The sequence below is a fragment of the Zeus faber genome, assembly GCF_960531495.2.
Source record: "Zeus faber genome assembly, chromosome: 3".
NCBI classification, from domain to species: Eukaryota; Metazoa; Chordata; class Actinopteri; order Zeiformes; family Zeidae; genus Zeus; species Zeus faber.
This window is the reverse complement of record NC_137190.1, coordinates 23028624-23056438: the sequence shown is the minus strand read 5'-3', so window position 1 is coordinate 23056438 and position 27815 is coordinate 23028624. Positions and strand designations below refer to the sequence as shown.

Genomic DNA, 27815 nt, shown 5'->3' with positions numbered 1-27815 from the left:
GCTACTTTACGACACGTGGTGAAGGAGCCGCTGTATGTCGCCCCTATGCCTATGCTCGTCCGCCGTATTGGAGCGCTCAAGGTCCGCTAGTAAACAAATATGATGTGTATTGAGAGACTTCTCTACAAGATCGACCGTAACTTGCTTAATTTTGAACCGATTTTCATGAAGTGTGCTTTGTTATGAACGTGAGAAATTGAAAATTATACAGGTTTCTTATTGGAATTAAATTCAGTTACTGGGGGCGGTTCTGATCATAATTTTTCATTCGCTACCATTTTTAAAGGAAGAAGGTATCATTAGTGCCTCATATTGCATTTTAATTCAACAATTGATTATTTCATATTTTATATATTTTAAGATTGTATTTAAACATTGGACATCTTGAATTTTGTTTTCATTTAAGACCATGGGCAAAAGTTCCTTGCTTTAGGTGTTTTACAGAATAAACGGAAAGCAAAGTTATATTTGTCTCCCTGTATTTTTATGGGTTTTTTTCTGATCCGAAAAATGATCCGATCCGTGACTCAAAACCGTGATACGGTCCGAACCGTGAGTTTTGTGATCCATTGCGCCCCTAGTCACAGGTAGCTGTCAAGATAAATATTTTTATTTTATTTTTATAACATTTGAAAATGATTCAGCAGCTGAATTATGTCTGCTAAAGTAAGTAGAGTCAGGTAAAATGCCGTGGTCTAAAATGGACTCCCATTGAACTTAATAGATGGCAAACTAGCCGGACAGTTAGAGGACACATGAATCAACAATGATTCCGTATGCATGACCAAAAACAAATGCATACTCTATGTCAAAGTTGTATAGGCATATATATGGGCCTACTGAAAGAGAGTTTGAGGGTGTGTGCATGGATAAATGGGCCAGATGGGTGGATGGATGCATGTCTGGATTTAATGATCTCTCTGCTGTTTACCTTGTGCTGACGTTGGTGGGCCGCTAGCCTCTCAGACAGGGGACTTCCTCTTCAATCTGGAGAGTGTTGTGTACAAGGAGCCCCAGAACGGTAGGTCCTGTCTGTTGCTAGTTGCCACTGGCAAGACATTGACACTAGTGTCAGTGCACCACACACACACACACACACACACACACACACACACGTTGTGAACATGTCTCAACCATAGATAAGCTTGATCAGCCTCATGAAGATTTATGTAACAGCCAACTTGCTATAAGAAGAGCTGTGGTTCGAGCCCCATTATTAACAATTTGCCGGAACTACACAGTTGTCTGAACTACAGTGGAACTTTTCATTCGTTACGGCCTTATCTTCCTTTGTCTAGGTTTCAAATAGCAGCTGAGTGAAGATTGCTTTGCATAGTTTTGAGGTTAACCCCTTTTGTGAAACAGTTTTCTCCTGCTCTGCTGTGCTACTACTTTTTTCTTGATACCTTCCCTCGCAACACTCCCACGGTTCCTTCACCAAGTATAAAAAATAATAGAAAAGCAGTTGGTTTTATTTCCCTGTTCTGGAATCTGGTTAGACTTCAAAGTTCAAATAAAGCTAAATCTTAAATGTGTATGTGTGGAGGAACTGGGTTTTCTGCATGCCCTGTGCTGTTTGTTGGGTTTGGGTGCTGCGCTTATCCTTCCACTAACCCCTGTCTCTACCCTGAATGCTGCGCTAAGTCTCTAAAGGACATAAAAAGACAAAAAAGAGTAAAAAAGGCTTCAGGAAGCTGAAACGACATGAGCATAAACAAGGTAGGTGCTTTGAAAGATGCTTTGTTAGATGTCATGTTGTTATTGGTTGTTTTAATGTTTCATATATTTATGTTAGTTTGTGATTAACATTGTTTTCTTTGGTGACAGTTTGTGGTACATTACTTATGTAACCAGTGATTTTTATTTTTTTTTTTATTAGTATTAGTATTAATTAGTGTGTCAACCAACCAAAGGGTCTGGTACTATAAAGCAGATTAAGTTTTAACAAATCAAAGCACAGCCATATAATATGCATATTTTAACACATGACAATTCTAATAATAGTTATATAGTAATAAATAACATAATTTGAAGGGTTGACATGGTGTCTTACAATTTTATTGAATCTCTGTTTTTATGGTTTAATCGTTTCAGGAAAACCCCAAGATGAGAAAAAGGACACATTTGCGGAGAAGCTGGCCACCCAAGTTATAAAGAACCTTCAAGTCAAGATAACCAGCATCCACATCAGATATGAAGACGATGTAAGTTTTAACAACGGATGATTGCTTGTTTGTAAAAATGCAGGTTCAATCACCAGAATTGTGAACTGGCTGGGACTGGGAAGTGTTATCATCCTTGTAATAATCAAAATAAATGTGTATTCACTGACATTTATTTAGGAAGGAAAAGTTGACCAAGGTACAGTATGACTCCAGGGTAAACTTGAAGGAATTGGAAAATGCTGGGGTTTTAATATCTGATGAGCATTTACCCACATTTTCTACCTTTAATTTCCTTTTCCATTCCGTTGTTCTACTGTCATGCTATGGTCTAAATTATTGATCATATAGAATAACTAAGTCATCGAAAACAACAGTTAATTAGCTGGTGCGGTGTGGGGGTGGTGTGATTTAAGCAACCACACCTGTCTTAGGTAATTGGGCCAGGGACCAGGGTGGCTGTTCGCCTGTTGTTCATTAGAGCAATCAATGAGCAACTGGTAAAACCCCCATCCCCCCACACACACACTGGAGGGGAGCCCTTGTCATGACATGGTTTCCATCTGCTCCGGCTTGTTCCACCTTGCCCACTCTCTACAATAAAACTGGTACATTTCAACCCCGTCGTCCATGTCTCTGTGTTGGAGGGCCCTAAAGACGCCACTCGGGTTGCCTGTGGCAGGTGGAACTGCCACAGTTAGTTAGTTACCTGTTGTCAAAAGAATCACCCAGTCATGCTGCTGCATGCAGGCTTTCTGATTTAATATGTATTACGTTACAGCTGTCTGATCCCAAGTGCCCTCTCTCTATGGGAGTCACACTGGCAGAGCTCAGCCTACAGGTGGGACATGCACACTTGCACGCCACACAAACACTCACAAAAACTTGCAAAAACAAAACCACTCTAGCACATACAGTATGTATTCCGTGTAAATTCCTGTAAAAACTTGATCTGCCAAACACATTACATTTTATTCACGATTCAAGAGATTTATTTGTCACATACATATACATATGTTCATACATATATGCAGTGAAATGTCTCTACAAAGCCCCGAGGGTTGGGCACAATTGTTACTAAACCGAACATAATAGCTAACCTACAATTTGAAACGAAACTTTTTATGAAGTCACCATTGTCTTCCTTGGACCGTTTGCGTCTCTAGACAGCTGATGAGAACTGGAAGACGTGCATCCTGAATGAAGCAGCCAAGATCATCTACAAGGTAACAGTTCAGGTTCAACTGAACACGTTTGCTGTCATGTAAAAGTTGAGTCCTTGCTCTGAGAAACCAAATAGTTAATGATGCTGCATATTAGTCAAAGAAAGAATGCCCTCCAATTCTGTTTATGTTCTCTTTCTGGTGGTCTTGGGAACGTCCTCGGACACCCGACAGGGGTTGGGATTCGTAACGTGTCACAATGTTTTGCCATCTTCAGTTTGCACCTCTAATATTATCAATCGAATTGTAATATTTTAATATCTGTATACTAAAGCTGTGTAAAGAAGTGACTGTTCTCATCTCTAGCTGGGTCGTCTGGAGTGTCTGTGTGCCTACTGGAATGTGAACAGCCCCATCTTCTACAGAGGATCCCATGAGGAGATTATGGTAAGACATGATTTTCATTTCTTTATGGATTTTTATTTTATTTTTTATCACATTTTGGACACAGATTGTCCATGTGATGCAGGAGAAATGGATATATTTTCATAGTGTTATGTATATAGATATAGATCTTTGGAAGGATTTGTTTTTGTATCAGCACTAGAGGGTTCCTTGTTAAAATGGATGTAACATGTAATAAAATGAGGCATGACCTCCCCTTAAGCGTAACTCATTTTACATTTTCAAAGTTTATTTCTAAAAGTGTATACATCTATCTTTCTCTCAAGTTAGGTAGAGTTGCACTTTATCTTAAGTCCTTTCAATACTTATCTTGTGCTAGGCGCCATAATATGTCATAACTACAGTTCTATATATTTTCCCATTTCATATAAAATATGAACCTAGACTGTAGGGAAACAGGCCAATAAATGTTACAGAACTTAATAGTTCCACTGGGTTTCTCTCCTGATTTGGTAAAAGATGACACAACAAATAAAAAAAAAAATGAAAAGCCGTCTTTCGTAACATTGGTTTGGTTGACACGGTGATGGGACAAGCCCTGTAGGAAGCATGCATGACGGACCTGAGTATCCTCATCACACTCACTGAGGGGCTCATAACATTGCACCTGCACCAACCATGGGGTCCGGTCGTTTGGACATGTGACATTTGAGCATGTGATGAGATGTTTAGTTTCAATGGAGCTCAAAAGCACATGCAGTACATAATGAAAAGATAATATAAATGCAAATTTTTTTGGAACAATGCAAAGGGAGAACGTAAGACAGCAAGTGTCTTCCAGGGAAGAACAAAGGGTCTAATAATCAAGATGAGAACAAAAGGCAAATTATATCAAGACTTCATAATCAATGCGACAATAGATAACTTTCTTACAAATTATGAGCCATTCATTTGTTAATAGCAATTATTTGTATAACTCAGCTAAAAGTCAACCAAAATTTAAAGTAACGTCAACTATATGTTGACTCAAAGGTCAACTAAACGTAAACTTAACGTCAACTAATATTCAACTAAACATCAACTTAAGGTAAATTAAACGTCAATGAAAGGTAAACTACTTGAACCCATATGACAAGAGATAGCACTTCTACAAATGAGATTATACGAAGATTCTACTATGATAGTGGCACCAAATGAAAAAAAGACACTGTTCATTTCTTAACAGCAGTGATTTCCATAATTCAACTAAGTCAACCAAACGTCAACTAAACGTCAACTAAACTTAAGCTTAACGTCAGCTATCGAACAACTAAACATCAACTAAACGCAACTAAACTCTAACGAAAAGTCAACTGCTTAAACCAATAACTAAATCAACTAAAGGTCAACGAAAGGTCAATTTAAGATCAACTCAAAGTCCACTAAACGTCAACTAAACTTTAATGAAAAGTCAACTAAATGTCAACTAAAATGCCATGATGGTGACAGCCCTAGTGAGTAGTGTTTTCAGGTCCTGGTGAAGCTACCTTTTTTTTTTTTTCACTCTTTTTTCCATACTTGTAGTACTATAATATAATGTGGATAAAATCATATACCAGATGCCAGTGTGCGTGTTGTGTTACCTGCAGGGCGATATCATACTCTAGGAGCAACTTCCCTGTTCCATAAAAATCGGCCTTCTGGCGGCAGCATTATAGTGCTCACTTCTCTCGGCGTGGTTATGTATGAACCATGTGTAAGGTGAAGCCGCTGCTCCTCTTTACTCCACGGTTCGACGGCATGTGATATGTTCCATTGCTCTTGTTTTTGTTGGTAAATGTCAGAAGAAGAGCTGTGGTGAATATGGATAGATTCTGTCACATGCTGGCGGTTGAGAGGCTCGTTTTTTGCAATGAAAAGCAGCTCTCGCACAACAGTTTGTAAACAGTCCATACTGCTGAGGCTGCTTCATTAACAGTTCAGGTTCAGATCTCTGTGTTGTATCACTTTCAAATGTTGAATTGTTATATATTTATAGTGATTTCTAGTCCAGGGGTGTCCGCAGGTCTTTAAACCAGTTTTACCAATGTGAGTAACCCTTAATTTCAACCTAAACATATATCTGGTTTATTTATGCATATTTGTTTTTGTCAGAATGAGACAGGTTCTTCTGCATCAGTCATCATTCCTGACGTTATAAACCCTACTGTAATACTTCGTACTTACCTATTGCACTAACCTATTCTAGATGAACCCAACTCACTTTATACTTTATTAAATACAAGATGTGTCTAAAAATCTGTCATCAGGTTAATTAGTCTGTCTGCTAGTACAGTCCTAAAAAGTACCTGCAGACACCCTTAACTCCATGAACAAATGTGCTTAAATGTGACATATTCATTACATAAGAATTTCAGTAACCCTAATCCCTTCACCAAGCTAAAATGAAGAGGATGTCATTTCCTGTCGTGACGCTCTGGTGTTTACTTGGTCACAGTAGGGAGTCACTGTAGATATTATGCAAACTAACAAAACACACAATGTGTCTGTGCATTTAGGAATTCTGGTGTCAGGTGATATAACTGTGTTTGTGTGTGTGTGTGTGTGTGTGTGTGTGTGTGTGTGTGTGTGTGTGTGTGTGTGTGTGTGTGTGTGTGTGTGTGTGTGTGTGTGTGTGTGTGTGTGTGTGTGTGTGTGTGTGTGCGCGCGCGTGCATGTGCGCGTGCGCCTACCAATCCTGAATGTTGATGTGGCGTGGCAGTGCGTGGCTCTCCACAGTAACTGGGCAAACACACTCACACATAATGTAGCATCGTTGTTTAAGTTATTTTGCTTCACACTGTAAATGTACCATAGATTTATAAAACTTTCAAACAGTAATATGGCTGGGGGGGGTGACTCAATTTCAATACAGTTTGTCATACATTTTGAAATGTATTTCTAAAGGTTCTTAATTATGGAGCCAAAGCACAAGAGATTGTAGTTTACTGTCAACATGTATCTGGAAACAGTCAAGGTGTATACAGGGCGACAGTGGCGCAGGAGGTAGAGCGGGACGTCCAGTAATCAGAGGGTTCCTGGTTCCGTCCCCTGTTCCTCCTGGCAGCACGTCGAAGTGTCCTTGAGCAAGACACTGAACCCTGAAGTGCTCTCAATGAGCTGGTGTGCACCTTGCATGGTTGTCGCTGCCATCGACGCATGAATGTATGTGTGAATGTGAGGCGTGTTTTGTAAAGCGCTTTGAGTGGTCGCAAGACTGGAAAAGCGCTATATCAGATGCAGTCCATTTACCATTATACACGGATGTTAAAGCCTTATCGTGTACTCATATTTCTGATTCACTGCCCTACATAAATGGTCAACTGGTTGATTTAAAGCGAGCATAGGTTGTATCAAACATTTCAGATTGTTTAAACAGGTGATGCTTTAATCAAGAACGACTCGTCAAACACTATTTTACTTCATTTCGAACTTGAATTCCTACTGTGCCTAAAGCTGTCTCCAGACAGCTCCACTAAAGTAAGCTGGAAGCCCCTTTAAACCAACCAAGTCTCAACTTGGCCTTGACTGGCTGTGATTTTATCACTCAGGCTCCCATCATAAGGCCCGCCCCGCAGTATATATATTGGGCTGTCATACTTCGTCTTTGTTTATTCAGCTTTTCGCTGATGGATGAAAGCCCTCTATAAAGGAAAATAAGGATTAATTACGTTTGCTGCGAAACCTGTAGTCATGTGCGGGCTGTGACATATGACCACATGATGTGCACATGACCTACAGAGATAATCACCCACTGCACGTCCACTGTCTTGGCCACACACGCGCGGAAGTGGCGCTCTCGATCCCGTTCTTTTGTCTCGACTGCTTGGGTCTGCCACTCGCAGTCATCCGCCATCGGGCCAACATCTTTGGCTCCTTCTCTAGTTTCCCCTGTACTGCCGAAAGGCTTACGAGCGTCAAGGGGGAGGGCGAAGAGGAGGAATCTGCTCCCCCGTCCCCGGGCCTTGTGTTGAGGCCATGCTCCCCCGCCTCTCTGGATCTCCCTCAGCATCCGTGCCAGGATTAGAAGGGGTTAGCCACACACCGGGAGTGGCAGACCTTCCACGCAGCCCAGTGGGACTCCGAGGTGGAGGGGGAGGGGGAAGGAGAAGGAGGTACAACTGACAAACCTTCACAGGGGCCTTTCCACCAGGAGCTGCTATGCCTCCTGGAGCGAGCTGTGGCGAAGCTTGAGATCCCCTGGGCAGCCCCTGAACCTGCTGCTGTCTGACGTGTATTTTATGGAGGCTGGGGATCGGCCTCCCTGCCCTTGTCCCCTTTTGGTGCTGGAAGATTTTACTCAGAGGTGAGGTGGTCATGGTGTGCTCCACAAAAGACGCGCTCCCCTATCCAGGCGTTCAACCAATGGTCGACCCTGGACACCGAACCGAAGTTTGGCTACCTGGCTATACCCCCTGTGGAGGGATTAGTAGCTGCCTCCCTGTGCCCCTCCCTCACAGCGAAAAATCCTCAGCAACCATCCAAGGCGTGTGATGGAGTTTTCGGTGTTGCTGCTTGCAGCACCACCTATGGCTGAACCTGTCTGAGATATCTGAGAAGGAGAAGAACACGCTCCGATGAAGGTCTTCTGTCCTATTTGGGCCCATTGTGGACACCATGACCCGCAAATTTGAGCGGTCCCTGCAGAATCCTGGCTCATAGCGGTAGCGGTCGGGATCTAGACGGCCCCCAAGAATGTCGCAGACCCAGAACGGACCAGCTCCGACCTGGTAGACGTCCCCGCTACGGAGAGGGGATTCCTGCTGCAGTACCGTCTGCTTGACCTTGAATTTTAGCACGAAAAATACACTCTACTCTACTATACCAATTCCCGTCCAGTGAAAGCCGTGCGGTTAATCTACACAAAATATCTTTATTTTTAGTTGTAATTTTTATTCCCCCTCCCTCCCTCCCTCCAGTGTGTTTTCATAGTGTGTTTATCGCCGTCCCCTGTCCACTCAAAGCCATAAGCGTCAGGGCCCGAAACGAAAATATGAGCCCTAAGCCTCCGAGACATGGCCGGGACATGTCACCAAACACATTTACATGGGTGTGAGCCTCCCTGCCCAGCCAACGTGGCCGGAGGCTCTATTTGTGGGCGAATCCGCCCTGGTGCCGTCGTGACCAGAAAGCGGAGCATGCCTCTCCTCTTGCTTCAGTGTTGGAGACGCGCATGCACAGTTTCCCCCCTGGGTGGAGAGGACGATTCGAAAGGGCTATGCACTGCAGTTCGCCCTTCGTCCACCCACATGTGCTGGAGTCACATAGACTGTCTTGGACTCAACGTCCTTCATCCTGAAACAGGAAATTCTGTCTTTGCTGGAGAAGGATGCCATTCAGTGTACAGTGAGAGAAACTGAGTTTTCTTTTCAGCAGATATTTCCTCATTCCAAAAAGAGACGGAGAATTTTAAACAAAACATTGAGAAAGCTCCTGCTTGGAATGTTAACACACCGCCACCTGTTCAGATCTATCCGACGGGAAGACTGGTTCACATCGGTGGATTTGATAGATGCTTACTTTCACATACCAGTTGTTAATAGGCACAGGAAATATCAAGCGTATGCCTTTCAGGACCAAGCGAACGAGTTTTGGGTTCTACCTTTCGGTCTCTCTCTGGCCCCAAAACATTCACTATTTGTGGGGAGGCAGCTATTGTCCCTCTGCACACCCAGGGAATAAAAAATTCTGTCATATCCTGTCGGGCGCTGCTCGACCATCTCCGCAGCCTGGGTTTTCTGGTGAATTGGAAAAAGAGCGCTCTGGTTCCAGCCCAGCACACTGTGTACTTGGGTCTCGATCTGGACCCACGCTCGATGTGTGTACGGCTGACGCTCACAAGGAGCCTTGGCTGTCGTCACTGTAACTTGCACGCTGCGCAAGGTCACCAGGGCATGTCGGGATATTGTACTGCTTGGCCTGGTGCAGCTGCCTCAGCTGCAGTCCCACTGGGTCTGTTTAGGATGAGACCCCTGCAACGCTGGTTTATATAACAGTGTCTATATAGTGTCTCCAGTCTATCCAGGGACCTCTCCCCTGTATTGACCATTGCTCAGGGGTGTCTTTATAAAACAGTGGGTGCATCCATCCAGGGACCTCTCCCCTGTATTGACCATTGCTCAGGAGTCTCGAGACGGCCTGAGATTTTGTCTGACCCCCAGCAACCTGATGAAAGGGGTCCGGCTGGGTCCAGTGACACTGTGTTTCGTGATAAAAAACGATGCCTCCCTGTATGGCTGGGGCACTGTTTGCGAGGGCTAGATGGTCAGCAGGCGCTGGTGCGGGGGCCATGAGACCCTACACATCAAGGTGTTGGAGTTGGAGGCAGTCCTGTTGGCCCTGTTACACTTTGCTCTGCGGGTAAGGTGACACCACGTCCTAATACATTCTGACAACACCACGACATTTGCTTATATCAATCGTCAGGGTGACGTCGCTCCCTAGCTTTGCATCAGGTGGCCTCAAGGATTTTAAGGGTTTTTCACTCGTAAAACCAGGGTTGTAGCACAACCCAAACATTTCCTACAGTTTTCTCATAAGCAAAAAATGATCTGTTTTCACACGTGATACATGTGAGTGTTTAGGAAATAGGGAAGAAAATTAATTCAACAGTCATCATTGTAAAATGTTACATTATACATTAGATTAGATTCTAAATTATGTTTACGGGTGCAACAAATGTGAAATTGGAATTGATGAAGAAACATTTTCTTAATCTCAATCAATTTAGTGTTTGTAAAACACATTTTGTCAAACAAAAACTTTCAAACAGCTTTCAAACTTAAATAATATAAAATGAACAGTCACATCTATTTGAAGATTTTAAGCAGTTTCAAGATGTCTGTTTTAAGTTCAGATAACTTGTGATGAAAATTAAGCATCATTTTGTACCTTATTTATTGTCTGAATTATTAAAATAAATAACATAAATCACCAGATTAATCAATTATGAAAACAAATCCTTGTTTACACCAATCAGCCACAACATAAACCACTGACAGGTGAAGTGAATTACATTGCCCATCTTGTTCCAATGGCACCTGTCAAGGGGTGGGATATATTAGGCAGCAAGTGAACAGTCACTTCTTGAAGTTGATGTGTTGGACGCAGGAAAAATTGGCAAGCTTAAGAATCTGAATGACTTTGACATGGTCCAAATTATGATGACTAGAAGACTGGGTCAGACCATCTCCAAAACAGCAGGTCTTGTGGGCTTATGCAGCTTGCTGCGTATGGAGTTGCATAGCCACAGACCGGTCAGACTGCCCATGCTGACCCCTGTCCACTTCCAAAAGCGCTTACAATGGGAACATGAGCATCAGAAATGGACCATGGAGCAATAGAAGAAGGTGGCCTGGTCTGATGAATCAAGTTTTCTTCTACATAATGTGGATGGGCGGGGCGAGGGTCCGATCCGATGGAGCATCTCTGGATTGTGCTGGAACAACAAGCCTGATCCATGGGGGCCCCATCTCACAACTTCCAGGACTTAAAGGATCTGCTGCTAACGTCTTGGTGCCAGATACCACAGGACACCTTCAGAGGTCTTATGGAGTCCATGCCTCCACGGGTCAGAGCTGTTTTGGCGACACAAGGGGGACCTACACAATATTAGTGGTTATTAGTGGTGGTTTTAATGTTGTGGCTGATCGGTGTATAGCCTCACAAAGATAAATGGCTAAATGCCATTTGAGTACATCCTAAGAGTTCATCCCAGTATCCAGACAAACACACAGTGTCTCTGTGTGCGTGCGTGCGTGCGTGCGTGCGTGCGTGCGTGCGTGCGTGCGTGCGTATATGTGTGTCAAAATATATATTTAATGATTATCTTCCTCCCTGAAGCCGCTGCTGGTTTTCTGGTGTCTTCCAGGACAAGCTTAAAGCCGGTATCAGCACCAAGAACGAGGAGCTGAAGGACTACCAATACAGTGAGCGTTTCATCCGCAGCATTAGCATGAGAAAGAGGAGGCTTTTGGAGACGGCTCCTCGAGGAGCCGCTCGTTTGATCAGGAGCTGAGCTACAGGAGCTGAGCGGAGAGGGCCGAGGGGGCCTTCCCTTTTATCTTCACACCACTTTTATCTTCTCCCCCAATTAACGCCCACGCACAGTCTGTCTTGTTCACAACCACACACACATACGCACGCGCGCGCGCGCACGCACGCACGCACGCACTCAGGTGCGCACACACACACAGCTGATTTTATCCTCTCACTGACACCACAACATAAGAGATCATGTGTTTACATGTTTTCCCATTAAATGGCTCAGTTCACCCATACCTACACGAACACACACACACACACACACACACATACACACTCACAGTCAGTTGACTGTTTTGTGACATTCTGCTTTGATATTTTGCAATTACATAATCTTTACCAGCATGTCTATACTTATCTTAGTTGTTATTGGACGGGATTGACCGCTGGATTAAATTTAAATTATAATTAAATTACAATGTCTTGTACCAATATCTGAATGTGTTTGGCTTTAAAACTATTTATCTTAGTGCATAAGCAGGTTCATTTTATTTCTGATTCAGTATTTTATAACGCTTGAACCTCCACTACAAAAATGAATTCATAGAGCTCTGTTTGTAATCATATTCGTCTGAGCTGTGTTAAGCTGTGTTCGTTAGACTGGTGTAACTTTTAGCTCTTGGTGGAGGGAATAACTATAACTATACAATTTGTTCTGTTTTGTGGACTTGCTAACTATATTTTGGGAAGCATTGATCAATGTTTAAATTCTTATTGCAGTTTTCAAGCCCATCTTTGCCTCAGCTAAGATGTGCATCAACCCCAACGCTGAGGTGGAGTCGCTCACATCTCCCAAAGCCAATCTGTACCTGGAGGTCCAGAACATCGCCATAGAGATAACCAAACCACAGGTACCTTGCATGCGCTCTCTCGCGCGCCCTCTCTCAGAGGTCTTCACAAAAAGCGTGTTTGTATTTCTTTGTACAATGGTTGTCATATCACAGATCAGAGACATTCAGATATTGATAGGTCCATTATTAAATAAACCCAACTCAATTTCAGCAAAAATAATGGCCATAAAAATGTTGTCAGGCCATGAGTTTGTTTTTAACAGTATTCATTTGTATGCTTCTATTAAAAAAATATTGAACACATGTATTTATTAAGAATAGGGTTATTCAGGATATTATCAATTGTTGAAAAAATAAAAAATATTTTAAAATATTTTTTAATATTATAAATTCAAGAAATTCTGTTTTGCTCATATAGTAAATATTCCATGGATAGAGGATTGTTATATGTATTTTCCCCAATATAAAATTGGTTGAATTTGTAAATTGAAAGAAAATGCATTAAAAAGTTCTTCTGGAAGATTCTTAAATATTATGATACTGATGAAACTGATACTTGCAGGTACAGGGATATACACCATGTCCTTTTCACATGGAATTGCCTTAATGCACCAGGATATAAATATACTGTTCAAACTCAAAACGGTCACAGCAAGATTGCACATTCTCCGCAATGAAGGACTATATGTAGCACCTTTTTATTGACCTGTGGATAATTAACATTCAAGGCAAACTGAGACTTCATGGTACGTTAGCTGATGGTAAACACCCAGAAACCTTCAAATCATGAATCCAGTCATTCTCGTACAACATGTGGAAACTCCCTCTCAAGTGATGGGGTGGACAATTATCATCAGGCAAACAGCTATTTACCGTAGAGTAGTTCTTAAAGATTTGCTATGAAGTAAACCCACAGGCCAATGATTTACAGCCCGACAACAAGTGAACAGGGGCCAAATGTGCAAAATTTGGACATTTAAGAGCCTGTTTGTCTGTTGTGACTCCGTAAAAACCACTGAGAAGAAAATTCCCAACCAAACCCTTTACAGCCAATCATACAGAAGAAGATTGGAGCCTTGGGTTCAGAAATTACATTTAGAATTCTTCTTTTTCTCGGAATATTGAGAGTAAAAAACTTTAAATTCAGTTATTTAATTAATTAGTTAAGTTACTTAATTAATTAAGCTAGACTTCTAGCATGAAAATCATCATCAGCAAATCAAAACCATTAAACTTTAGTCTGGTTTCCTAAGAAACAACGGAAGACTCTGCCTGCAATATTGCAATCATGTAATATCATGAAGAAAAATGTAAAATGTTTCAATGCTAAACTGTCCCTCCTCACCCTTCAACCCACTCGCTGCAGTACCTGACCATGGTGGATCTGTTGGAGTCCATCGACTGCATGGTGAAGAACGGGCCATACCGCAAGTTCAGGCCCGAAGCTCCTGTCCACAAAAATGCCAAACTCTGGTCAGTTCACCACTTGATTGCGGAATTAAACAGCAATTTATTTACTTAAATGAAATGACAGTGCATCAGTAAAAGTGCTAAGTGAATAGAATATTATAAATGCATTTCATTGTATATTCATGTGCAATATCTAACATGAAAATGTACTTTATATAAATGCGATTTTAAATATGAAAAGTATGTGACTTGGGTGGATTTTCCCTAAATAGCCTTGAGTCATTTCACCCAGCTCCATGCTTGGTCTCCAACACAGGTGGAGGTATGGCTACAACAGTATCGTGCAGGTCCATGTCCGACGGTTCAAGCAGATGTGGTCATGGTGCAACATCAGACAACACAGGGAGAACCTGAAGGCGTACAAGGCGGCCTGGAAGTCCAGACTGCTCACCCAGGGAAAGCCGAGCCAGGAGGCGGACAGACAGATACAGGTTGGCTCTCCCGCTTCCTGCTGGTCATAACAATAAAGAAATGGAATGGAAGGCAGTACAAATCTGTCCGTTTATTGTCTATTTCACGGTATTTCCTGTATTATTGTATTGGTTTATTTGGTGCTTTGTGCTTCGATATGTTTCTGGCAGGACTTGGAGAGAGTTCTGGATGTCTTCAACATCACTTTAGCCAGACAGCAAGCCCAGATGGAGGTACAGTAGAGGGAAGGTTAAAGACTGGAGTTGTGAGCTGAGGAGGTTTCCAGTGTCAAACTGAGACCGTCTGAAAACTAAATGTGTGAATTGGCCTCGTGACAAAAATTCTAACAAACTTCTGTCCATGTGCCTTTGGGCAACGCAGTTAATCAAATTTCAGTGTCAGTGATTGTAGAATTATCTCTTTGAGTGTCAAACATTACAATAAGGAAGTAGATCATGCATTTTTCTAAGAATATAAATAAACTTCTGCCATATTGTGAACTGCCATATTGTGAATAACTGTAACAAGCTGGGATTGTGAGTTTTCTTACATCTTTCTTAAATCTACATTCTTCCGTCTATCATTCTTATTCTCCCCTAGTTGTTCTCTCACACTTTTACCCTGTTGCTACAATCCTTTCATATTTAGTTTCTAATCCGGCTTTTCTATTTTTTCTCTCTCTCCCTCTCTCCACTCCACCCTGTCTCCGTCTCTCCAATAGGTGATTCGTTCAGGCCAGAAGTTGTTGGGGAAGAAGGCTGTGGCAGGGCAGAAACAGGGAGGGGGAGGGTTCTTCGGCAGCTTCTTTGGAAGGAGAGCCAAAAAGGAAGAACAGGAGGAGGAAATCAAAGAGCCAGAGAGTGAGTCTCCCCAACCCTCTATAGACTCCTTCTGAACCTCATCATACCTCCTCAGACGTCTCAATACCTCACCACTCCCCCTCAAAATTCTCCATTAACCACCTAGAATCTCATAACACCAACCCCCAACGCTTGTGAACCTCGCCTTCCTCCTCACAATTGCCCCACACCTCTCCAAATCTAGCTGTAAAAACAGGATCTACCTAGATTTCTACCTTTGTTCAAACTACAGAATCTCCTAAATCCTCCTCACACACACTCACTCTAACACCTTATTTCCCGCTATGGTCCTCAGGTTCAGGGCTGGATGAGCTGATAACCACAGAGGAGAAGGAGAAGCTCTACACCGCCATCGGTTACAGTGGGAGCTCTCACAACCTAGCCTTACCCAAGCAGGTAAACCTAGAAAGCTCCCTCCATCTCGCTGTTTGTTTGTCTATCGGTCTCATATCTCCATCCACCTGTCCGCTGAAGTGTCTGTCTTTCTATTGGTGCAAGTTCATTGAGTGATCACCATAGTTATTGGTGTCAGATATTTATAGAAGACTAGAAAAAACGAAGTTACCTTTTGTGGTTTTGGTATGTGTTCTACAGTGGAAAACTGTAAAATCAAATTTACTTTTTCCCTAGTCTTTCTGTAGGAACCTTGTGGACTTACTGGTGTCTTGGTCTGGCAGCCAAAAATGAACCTTACTGCTCATGTCTTGCTTGCAATACAGCAGCACACATGACAACAAATAACACAAACCTGAAGGCACACACTCGCACAGGCAAATACACAAGCAGATTGACGTCCGCATGAGCACCTTGCAAAGCATCCTCAAGTACATGGATGTTTGTAGATACTCATTGATTTGAAAAGCATTTGTGGTGAAAATATTCTTTCAATTGACAAAAATGCCACCCACTATCTTCTAGTATGTAGCTGTGATCATCAGCTTCAAGCTCTTCAGGACCTCCATCACAGTGAGAGAGGAACCGAACGTCCCGGAAATCCTTAAGGTTCAGATGATCGACCTGAGCACCAAAATATCCCAGAGACCTGGAGCGCAGGCAATCAAGTGAGTGGAGTGGGAGATGTTTCATTAGACAATTTCCACTGGGAAAACATGGATTCTCACAGTAGGGTCACACCGCTGGTGACGGGGCACTGCAAAGTGACAGGCTGCAGTACATTTCAGAAGGCGCTCTGCTTCATCCAGCTGCAGGGGGCATTTCACGGCAACAAGGAAAGTTGAGCAAGTTTCAACTTTATGCAAATGAGCAGCGCAGAGTGCCAGGCGATAGCCACTAGGAGGGAAGATACGCTCTCAATGGCGCTGATCCTTGGAAAATGGACGCCCGGACCACTGTGTATTGTTCATGATTAGGCTTTTTTTTTTAAATGAAAAACGTCCCCTAAGCTATAGATTAAAAAAGGAATACTTCATTGTGGCAGGCGGAACAATAAACACCAGTTTATTGTAGAGAGGAGGCTAGGTGGAATTAGCCAGGAGCAGATATGTCATGACAGGGCTGCCATCCTGAGTGTGTGTGTGGATTGGGGTTTTAACCTGCTGCTCTTTAGCCCAACCAATGAGCAACCGGTATGCAGCCACCCTGACCCAATCACCTAGATCCATGTCAGATGTGGCTGCTCAAACCATCCCCACACCACACCACAGTCATTTTATGTTTCTCCAACAAGCACAATTCTTTATTTTAAGGGACGGATGGCAAGATTATTTAGGTAATTTTTGAGAGGTTATTTATTTTGCAAAGTACCACCATTTGAATACAAATAAATAAGTAGACAGGTACCATCTATCTATATAATGTGTATTAAATATGAAAAGGGAGAGAGGTTTGAAATGTTTGGCACGCCACAACAGCCAGTGGATTTTGAGCCCCCATGCCGGCAGTGTGACCCTAGCATCAGATTTCTCAAGCACTGCAGGATGTTCTGCGGTGCTTGACTGTCCCTAGAGGTGAGTCGGGGCAATGTGCACTTCAAAGGTTCAGTGTCATGTGGAAAGAGACCATGGTCAATGACAGGGTCTGGTCATATGGGAGTGAATGAATGACCAGGGCACAGAAGTTGGTAAATAATGCAGGAAACAAAGAGAGTTTAAGTCTTTTTATTTTTCCCTATGCATTAACACATGAACAACTTTCTTTATATTCCACATACAAAACACATCAAAGCATTCTTAATTAAATCAGCCTTTTAAAATGTATATCTATTCTCTACCCCCCTCCATCATTCATTTTCCTTTCCTTTCCCTCTGGCTCCACATCTCCCCAATATAAGTATATACTACTACTTCTATCTCCATCTACTATGACTTACCTCTATAGTCCTTTTAAACATTTTACAAGCTTTTATTAAGACCTGAAAACACACATTACATACTGTATATAATATGGCAAACAATATGGTTCAGTCACATAAAAAAAGGATGTAGCAACTGACGACCCATTTGGTTTCTCTATCCTCGAGTTTGGCTTCATACTTGTCACCATCTTGCCTGGATGGACCCTAATTGTACCTCTCTTTGCGCCTTAATATGGTATTATGGAACAATAGCGTTCAAAATCACAACCAAGACACCTATTAGAACAAGTACAGTAAACTTATAGACCCTTATTGAGACCCTAAATATTGACTTTATATATGTAGTATAGCACAGGGTCATTCTGAGCAGTAGAATTGTTGTGACATGGCCAGCAACAACTACGTGGAAGGCATTAGAAAGAACATATTCAATTATTTAAGCAAGTCACAAATAAGGTAAAAAATAGCTTATAATGTGCCGGGAATAGAAAACATATACATCATAAAAATAAAACACTAGCAGCAGTTCCAGAGAATGTAAAAATGTGTGCAGCTGAATATGTACATTCAATTTAGTGACCAGAGCGTATGTTGAAGTGTTAATGTGATCAATACGATCAAGAAGCTTTGTATTGCTGGTTGAGAAGCATGATGGCCTGGGGGAAAAAAAATCTATTTGAGTCTGGTAGTCCGTGCCCTTATGCTTCCGTAACGTCTACCAGTCGGCAGCAACAGTCTATAGACTGGGTAGCTGTAGTCTTTTGTGATTTTCCGTGCTTTCCTAAGGCATTGTGTGTTGTAGATGTCTTGTACGAAGGGGTGATGGCAGCCGATGATGCGCTCCGCTGTCTTAGACACCCCCTGGAGGGCCTTGTGATTCTTGCAAATTGAGGGGGTCCAAGGTGTCAGGAAGGGTGGAGCGGACGTGAGTTCTGACGAGCCGCTCAAAACACTTGATGGACGTCAATGCTACAGGGCGGTTGTCACTCAGGCGGGTGATGGAAGGTTTCTTTGGTACAATGGTTGTCTGTTTGAGGCAGGTCGGGACTGCAGACTGGTTCAGGGAGAGGTTGAATATAGAGGTGAATACCTCCGCGAGCTGGTCGGCGCACCCTAATTAATTTAAACTTTGGGATCATAGCAGGGCGACGAGATCCTCAAATTTCAAATTACTCTAATTCCAGGAATTGTGTGCATAGTGCTCAGTAGTGTGTGTTTGAAGTGTTTGAAGAGCAAATACGATAAAAAAAACAACAACAATAGAACAACCCCTGCTTCCCTCCCAGGGTGGAGGCATCGCTGGAGCACTGGTATGTGACGGGCCTGCAGCAGCAGGGCAGGGTGCCCTCTCTAATCGCCTCGGTGGGAGACGCGGCCTCCTCTCTGCTCAGCATCCTGTTCGAGCTGAACCCGGAGGACAACCCTGCGGACCAGCTGCTCCGAGTCCACTCCCAGCCTGTGGAGATCATCTACGACGCGGTAAAACAGCAGGCGGTACCTTTTTAAACAGCGTGTGCTAACAAGGGAGTGGGCGGCTGATGGACCCGCTGCCGTGATTTAGAGGCAAACTATGATTTTCAAGCTTGACACAGCAAGAAGTGATTTCATTGGTTTAACCCACTTTTCCCAACTATGGTAAAGGTGTGTCCAGCTTCTGGGATGTTGGATTATAAAGAAAACCGTTATCGGGTTTTTTAACAATAACCCAACGCAAAATGTCTCAGCAAAGCTCGACTTGCAGATTGTTTAACATAACAGAGTTAATATCAAAAAGCACCTTTAAGCAATTTTGAAATCAGGATTATTTTTTTGTTTGCTGCATTTTATTTTTTATTTCTAGTGGATTACATGACGTGTTTTTTTTCATCTCTGTCTTTTACAAACAGTAAAAAGTAAAGTTACAGTTCACGTAAATCAAACTTATAAGTGACGGAGAACAAACACTTTTCCAGTTATCACTTTTTCAAATTTTTTTTTATAAAAATAAATAAAGAAAAATAATCCTGCAGATGCCGCTCACCAAAAAGACAAAATCATTTATATTTAGCACCACTGTGTATTTGTGATTACCAATTTGTGATTTTCAGCTGACAGTAAACAGCATGGTGGAGTTCTTCAAGACCGATAAGGGGGTGAACTTGGAGGTGTTGACCTCTGCTACGCTCTCTAAACTGGAAGAGATCAAGGAGAAAACTGCCACCGGTGAGGAGCTTGTTCAGGTGGAATTTGTAGAGGAAAAATTACTCAGAACGAATTTCCAACCAGGGACAATAGCGTTGGTACTCAGTTTGTTTTGGAATCCTAAGCAGTACATTTCCGTTCATCCATCTCCTGCAGGACTGTCTCACATCATCGAGACCAGAAAGATTCTGGACCTGAAAATCGACCTGAAGCCGTCCTATCTGCTGGTGCCAAAGTCTGGCTTCTACGACGCCAACTCTGACCTCATTATCGTAGACTTTGGTAGCTTACAGGTCAGTTTGGAGAGAGAGGTAGATGAACCGTTTGAGGGTTTTTTTCTCGCCCCCATCTGAGTGTAATGGCTGTTGTTGTGATTTCCAGCTAAACAGTGTGGACCAGGGAAGCCACCAGCCTGCAGCTTCCAGCTTCTCCTCTCTAGAGGAGATTATGGACCGCGCTTATGAAAGATATTCTCTGGAGCTCCGGAGTGTCCAGTTCCTCTACAGCAAGTCAGGTACACGATCTCATAAATCAAACTTTTGAAAAAGTCTGTGTGGGAGTGGCGCTATAATGGGGCGTTTCACTTTCTTTGGCTTCTTATGTTTCGATCAATCGTGTTGCTGGCACGGGGGATCTGTTAGCACGCATTAGATTGAATGATTCCCTACTGGAAACAACCTCATCTCGGATCCCAGCTGTCCTAACCCTTACAATGAAGTTTTACTATAACTTTTCCCTTAGCCTGTGGGAAGACAAGCTAAAACATCCTGTCTGGACACCAACGTTCACAGACAAAGTTTCTGTAAAGGTTTCCAACCGTCATCACAGTGTAGACTGGCCACTGCAGAAATACACTTATTAAAATCCTCATCCGTAAGCTCCATCTTGCCACTCGCAATGGAGTTTCCTGCCGGTATGATATCCCCGCAACACTCTGGAAACTGGGCGGGCATAAAAATAAAGCCTACCCCCTTCAAATCCCTTTCGTTCCCTGTAGAAAAGGATTCCTGGGATCCGACATTAGGTATACGATGACAACCATGTACATGAATAACCATTTGAATAATACCCCTTTCCCACTGCACCAAAAACCCATTAACACCTGCTAACATCCGCAATTTTTCCTCAGTGGGAAAAGAAAAAAACCTGGGTCTCAGTCCCGGGTCAAATGACCCTGCAATAGGCGCAGGTTTTAATCGGCTCCACCTCCGATCGGCTCTGATGTGAACTTGACACCTTGGTCGACCTGCAAATTTTGGCCCCTTTACCGTGCGATGCGACGCACATTGAAATTCCGAACGCTGCTGCATCAATAGACAGGAATATCCGTGTATCATTCCATCATTTCATATCCCATTTAGAATCCTATATCAGAAGTTATTGACTTTTATTTCCGCATGGGGCACTGTGAAATGTGAGGGTGGGGATCGCACCGTGGGGAGCACAGCAGAGAACCCCCACGCTCCCTGCCAGGAGCGCCAGCGCCGCCCCAAAGCAGTCCCCGCTCCCTGCCGCCTAAGGACCGGTGCGGGCATGCTGCCAGTGCTCCACGTTGCTTTTACTGTAGAGTTGGGTCGTTCATGAACGATCAGATTATTTTGAATGGCCGCCTGTGTGTGAATGCTGCTGCCTCCTCTACAGTTTTGTTCCGAATCACACTTGGAACCATGACACACCCCTTTTCCGACGTGACACCGCCGAAAAAAACAACTGCATTTCTTCTGGCAATGGGAAAGGTGTCAATCGCCTATTTTTAACCGCTAATTTTGGTGTGAAAGCAGTATTACAGTAGAGAGTGGATCACATACATACTGTACATGTTCCACATTGGAATTCATAATTCATGGCTTGTCTTTGTAATTGCTGAATTGTACTTTTTGAACGTGTGTGTGTGTGTGTGTGTGTGTGTGTGTGTGTGTGTGTGTGTGTGTGTGTGTGTGTGTGTGTGTGTGTGTGTGTGTGTGTGTGTGTGTGTGTGTGTGTGTGTGTGTGTGTGTGTAAATGACCTCTGGTAGGTGAGGCCTGGAAGACGGCACGGTTACAGGGCTCCTCCGTCCAACACATCCTCCAGCCTATGGACTTCACTGTCCAGCTCGCCAAATGCATGGTGGAGAAGGACGCCCGGATGGCCAGGTACTGAAAGGCTTTTTCTCTAGCTTTGCTAGCAGGTGGGGAATAGTTAAAGTACACACACTTAAGTACTTGTCTCTACAGTATACAGTATAAACTGTTCAGATCATTTATATCACCTCACAAAAGGCTTGATGATGTCGGCCTCTGGTTGTTCTCTGCTCCAGGTTCAAAGTGTCAGGGGAACTTCCGTTGCTCCATGTGAAGATTTCCGACCAAAAGATCCTGGGTGTCTTAGAGCTGGTCAACAGCATCCCCCTGCCGCACATGGGCTCAGCCCCGACCACCCCCACCGAGAAGGTACCTTTGGTACGCTCCAACAGCAGAGCACGGATGTCAGCGATTCTTACATCTTTTTCAACCTTAGAGAATCCAAATCCTAATAAAAAAGATATATGCCAGCAAACCCTATATGCCGTGGAAAAGCAAGACAAATGTTTTTGAGTTAAAGTTAGAAATATTGTTTGATATGAACTAGGTCTGTCTCATTAACAGAGGTACAGTGACATTTCACTATCTAGTCTAACGCCTTGTCTTGTTGTGGTGACAGCTTTGAAAGATTTGGTGTCTCATAACTGAAATATTTCACATCCAGTAGGACAATGTGTTAAAACACTTTGAACGGCTGTTTTTTTTGCCTGTAGGTTCTGTCGTTGGCTGAGGCCAGACCCAGAGTGCTCACTCTCCATCCCGCCCTCCTCAGCGCCATAGAAACAGGTCAGTCTGGCTGCACTTTTGGGTTATTCTGAAGTTTCGGCAAAGCTGCAGCAACCATATTGCTTTTGTGAGCGTTATATTTTTAATGATCATAACTTTGTAATGCCTTGGTAAAAGCCTTTGAAGCTCAGGAGTAAGTTGATTGATGGAGGGGAAATGATTTAACATGTACGCGCCATTCCTTATATCTTGCAAAACGTTCCATAGAATTAATAAGATCCATGATATCTATACCTTTTATCTTTATCACTCACTCCTTCTTACCCATTCCTCTCCCACCAAGGGTGATACAATGGGACCTTCCGGTTCAATTTGCAAGCACTGACACAACAATGAAAACAACATTTAATTAAACGGCTCCGCCGGGTTTCTTCCCGTTTAGATTCCGATGAAGACGCCAGTGAGAAATCTCTGGATGAAGACCACCAACTATCGGCAGCAGAGGAGCTCACTGATGTGCAGTTCAAGTTTGAAGTAAAAGCGGTACGTTGATATTCTGTTCATTTTCTTTGTTTGCCCTGTCATTCCTTTATAATCGTTAAATGTGATAATGGACTATTGAAACATGTGAGCTCTAACTGCTCTGCCTGTATACAACAACTAGTTTCACTTAACCACTCTTGTATACGTGTTTTAGAACTATTTCTTCATCAACATGTATATCTATATCTGCATGTGTATGCAGGTCCTGGTGGAGCTGACCAGGCAGAAGAATCAGGAGAACACTCTTCTGGCTCTCAGCGTGTCTCAGCTTGGAGCTGAAGGCAAGATGAGGACGTACGACCTTTGTGTCACCGCCTACCTCCGCAGAGTCGGGCTGGACTACTGCGAGATCAGGGGTAGGAAGATGCACGCGCATGCGCACGCACGCACACACACACACACACACACACACACACACACACACACACACACACACACACACACAACATGATATGTGCACACACATACTGACACATTCTTACATACATGCTGGTTGTTTGTTCTACTTCTGCTCGCTGCAACACGTATTTATTAAATTTAATTTCTGAAGTGGTAGCGGAGTAACCAGCTTAACTGTTGATAAAACTTACAACGATTATATCAAGAGAGATGATGAACTGTCACGCAGGAATCCGTGTTATGTTCGGCCATGTTGATCAGAGAAATAACATCCCAGCTTGTGCTATTTACCTCCACATGTCATTACCCTTTAGTTCAGGCAGCGTTTAGCACACTCACGGTTGAATTAATCTATTCAGTTCATTTCACACCCAGAAATGATTCCTGCCTTAGCCTTGGCAATCAAGAGTGTGAAGCAAACATTCCTGCTAAATGCCTGTTGTTAAGCTTCGTGTTTGTTTCGTCTCAGATCACAAGAATCAGCCCCTTCAGCTGATCAGCTCATCAGACAAGCAGGGTCTAGACCTCCTGAAAGTGGAATATGTTAAAGTAAGAAAATACATCCTCCCATCGTGTTCTTTTCTGCCCTCTCCTACACATCGCATTTCTTTGATCATGATTTCTTCTTGCTTTGATCATAGAAACAGACATCTATGAAGCCTTAATGGTATTGTGTGTGTGTGTGTGCGTGCGTGTGCGTGTGTGTGTGTGTGTGTGTGTGTGTGTGTGCGTGTGCGCGTGTGCGTGTGCGTGTGCGCGCGTTGTTTCCCGCCCACTAGGCTGACTCCAACGGTCCCGGCTTCCAGTCCATGTTCGATAGCACAGAGCAGATGTTGAAGGTGGGTGATGGTGTTAGTGATGACATTGGTACTGACCGTCTCGAATTCCCCCCCTAAAATTTAGTTTTACCTGCCTATGTGTCTGGTTTGTATTCTGTGGTTGTGGTTTTATTCCCCCAGGTGGAGTTTTCCTCCTTGAACTTCCTCCTCCATACCAAAGCTCTGCTCTCCACCATCAACTACCTGACCAGCGCTCTGCCTGCCGAGCTCAGCAGCTCCAAGGAGGTGGACGCCAAGAAGCAGGTGGAGAAGGCCAGGAAAGCCAACAGAGGTAAACCCAGCACAATGATATGTATTTGTGTGGTTAATAACTTTTTTTTTAAATTTTTTATTTTTTATTTGTTTGTTTGTTTGTTTGTTTATTTATCTATTTATTTATTTGTTTGTTTGTTTATTTGTTTATTTTCCATTTCTTTCTTGTTAAGCAGTTATCAACTCACCCCCCCATAAATAAATAAGTCAGTAAATAAATTATGTATTTACTCAATTTAAGTGTCTAAAGGCTCCAGAGATGGCAGTGTCTTTAACTTCAAGTTGTTCGCCATGCTGGGCTGCTTCCATGTGGAGGTCTGCGACGATCGACACAGCATCGCTGACATCATAATTCAGGGTACGATTTATTTGATTTCGTTTTCTTCTATTTCTCTTAATCCACATCAATATCAATATTTCTAAAGCCACCAAGTTTCTGCCACACCCGTTATTTCAGAATTTCGGTAATGACACTATCTGCGTAACTTTTAACAATGTCAAATAATTATTTTGTAAAATGCCGCACCGTCTTTCTATTTCTAGGTATTGATGCGTCGGTCTTGGTCCAAGCCAAGGAAACCGAGGTCTTTGCTCGGCTCCGAGACATCGTGGTCACGGACGTTGACCCGAGAACCATTCACAAGAAGGTGCGTCCTGAAGTAGAACTGGCTCAAAATCTGGCAGATCAGCCAACCCTGTCCTGAGAAGAAAGTTAGGTCTTTCGGCGTTCGTAAGAAGACGTACGCTAGTAGTAGTATTATAAAATGAGACAAGTTGTTTGTCCGCAGGCGGTGTCCATCATGGGAGAGGAGGTGTTCAGCTTCAAGCTGTCCCTGTACCCAAGCGCCACCGAGGGAGAAGGCTACTCCGACACCTCCAAGGTCGACGGGAAGGTCACTCTGAGGCTGGGCTGCATCCAGGTCGTCTACCTGCACAAGTTCCTCATGTCCCTGCTGGTGAGTATTATTGTCATCATTATTAATTTTATGAATATTATTCGATTATTATTGTTATTTTCGCTTCATTACATTTGTCTTGTAATAGCATCCTGCAATTGACTTAAATATTTAAGAAACAGATGTATGCCTTTTTGTATATTTGTACGGTACTATTAGGTATATTTGATCAGTTTTTGTATCTTTTTCTGTCTTCCCCGAATTTTATGTGTGAAAAATTAAGATAATACTTATAAGACAAGCCGATATAATGTTAATTTTTTTAAGACTTTGGCATGCAGTGGTATTTCCATAGATCTTAAAAGATTTCTCATTGATGTGAGAATTGGTTGTCAGACAGTCTTAACAGGGCTCGTAACGGAGTGCCTGCATTTGCATTCTGTGGACTTGATTCCCTGTGTTCTGTTCTCTTCTTTTCTCTCTAACTCTATTGTTCTTTGCAGGATTTTTTTAGCTTTCAGTGTCCATCTGGTGATGAGGTACAAGCTCTGGCATGCAGCACTGAACTGCATTAAAACCTTTTGCTTTGCAGCCACACTCAACAATGCCACCGCAGATTATTATTTTTATTTATTTCTATAACTATGTTAGGGCAAATAAGTAGGTTAATCCTCAACCTTGACTTTAAGGAGTGACAGCTTGTCCTGAATGAGAATTAATCTTTACTAAAACCACGACGGCTTTAACACCTTCAGGAATCCTCACTTTACCCTGTGATTTAACGTGACTCTCCCGTCCAAAGTAAGGTTGACTCGGCAAAGATTAGGACAGTGGAATGTGTCTGCCTGTGCTTTAAAAAAGAAGTCAGTCAAACATCATTGATAGAAAGTAGTTAAAGTTATCAATAGAATCCTGCTCATGTTTGCTTATGAATGCTACCAAAATGCATTCACAAATATGCCGTACACCAATGACATTCATTGGGTTGTCAAGGTGTGATTTTCCATTTATAAGCTTAAATTTGCTGAGTCGGCCAGTTTGTGTCGCACATTAAAACGAAACCCCTGTCATTATTTTCAATGATTTCTCCTCACGCTTCTCCCAATACCTGTTGTTTTTCCAACCATCTGCCGGTGTGTGGGTAATCCAAGTCATTGAAAAGCACTCTTAGAACCAACAATATATGAGGGGAGTCTCCGGTCGACCTGTCTGAATATTTGATCAAGTCTGCCGCCGCTGTGTCTGTTCCATAAATGTTTGACGGCTGCGTTTCTGACGTTGCTTTCGGACGACAAGCACGGTGTTTAACTACCCGGGGTATGCTATGAGGATAAATTGTGGATCAGTGCGAAGTAATGGGAGTTTTATGACTACACCGCTGTAAGTCATTTCGGTCTTTGGAGTGGCCTGAATGCAGAACGTGATAGATTTCCTAGTAACACTTTTCAGGCAATTGACACAAGGTGAGCAGTCACTGCCAAGGTTTTAGAAGGCTTTCAAGATGGAATACGGAAAAAGAAAGGTCGATTTATTTTGCATATTGTTGCCAGTTCATGAATTCAGGAAATGCAAACGTACAGTAATTGAGATATTGTCACTATCTTCTCACTTGACGGTTATTAAATGCATGTCTCTGACTCTTGCTCATTTTGGAGTCAAGCCCAGAGTTGTACAGCATCAGAAAATAATTCTGTTCTGGCTTACTTTGTGCGTCAAATTATTTGGATTTTCAAATGAGAGCAATTCAAAAAGCAACAGGTTCCATGTCAAACAGAAAGAGAGACACAATAGATGTTGGAAGCGCGTCAAAGTTGCTGCTGCACATGAAATGATTCTCGGGCAAGAGCCCAACCAATCTGGGCGGCCAGGGAGGCCAAAAGAAAACAGTAAAAGATTTCTATTCGACTTTGGTCTGAACGTGTCTACTTTGGAATGGTTTGTTTCAGCACGGATAAAGGAATGCTTTTCATGCACAATACATAAAGTAATCCAAACTCACTCTGTCCATAAGTGTCATGCAACCTTCACCTGACCTTCACAAGCAGCCCTATTCAGCTTCTCTCCTCCCAATCCCATATAATAGTGTCTGCAATTTCACTCCATTGAATATTGAGGACAAAATGCTCAGTTTTGACGGCAGATAGCTTTTTTTATGTCATGCATTTATTTTGCATGGTCACCACATCACCAACCACTTTGCAGGAAGTGAAACTCACATATAGATCCTCTTCTAACTACCACTCTTGCGCCCACCCTCCCCTCCTGGTCGTCACCCAGTATG

At 42.9% G+C, this 27815-nt stretch overlaps 1 protein-coding gene across 1 annotated transcript in view; it reads left to right on the top strand.

Annotated features, from left to right (window-relative positions):
- Positions 1-27815, top strand: part of vps13c (vacuolar protein sorting 13 homolog C) — a gene marked incomplete at its 5' end in the record, with an annotated part of 85169 nt that overhangs the window by 21441 nt on the left and 35913 nt on the right. The window contains 29 exon segments of the mRNA XM_079997289.1: positions 959-1021; positions 1645-1719; positions 2095-2204; positions 2944-3003; positions 3329-3388; positions 3692-3772; positions 11619-11676; positions 12512-12642; positions 13949-14055; positions 14309-14483; positions 14634-14696; positions 15185-15323; positions 15619-15719; positions 16242-16384; positions 18924-19116; positions 19725-19839; positions 19975-20111; positions 20200-20332; positions 21834-21951; positions 22116-22248; positions 22593-22665; positions 23048-23148; positions 23351-23504; positions 24017-24096; positions 24327-24386; positions 24507-24657; positions 24880-24996; positions 25182-25285; positions 25427-25594. Of these exon segments, the coding sequence (XP_079853415.1) occupies positions 959-1021; positions 1645-1719; positions 2095-2204; positions 2944-3003; positions 3329-3388; positions 3692-3772; positions 11619-11676; positions 12512-12642; positions 13949-14055; positions 14309-14483; positions 14634-14696; positions 15185-15323; positions 15619-15719; positions 16242-16384; positions 18924-19116; positions 19725-19839; positions 19975-20111; positions 20200-20332; positions 21834-21951; positions 22116-22248; positions 22593-22665; positions 23048-23148; positions 23351-23504; positions 24017-24096; positions 24327-24386; positions 24507-24657; positions 24880-24996; positions 25182-25285; positions 25427-25594 (3203 nt within the window).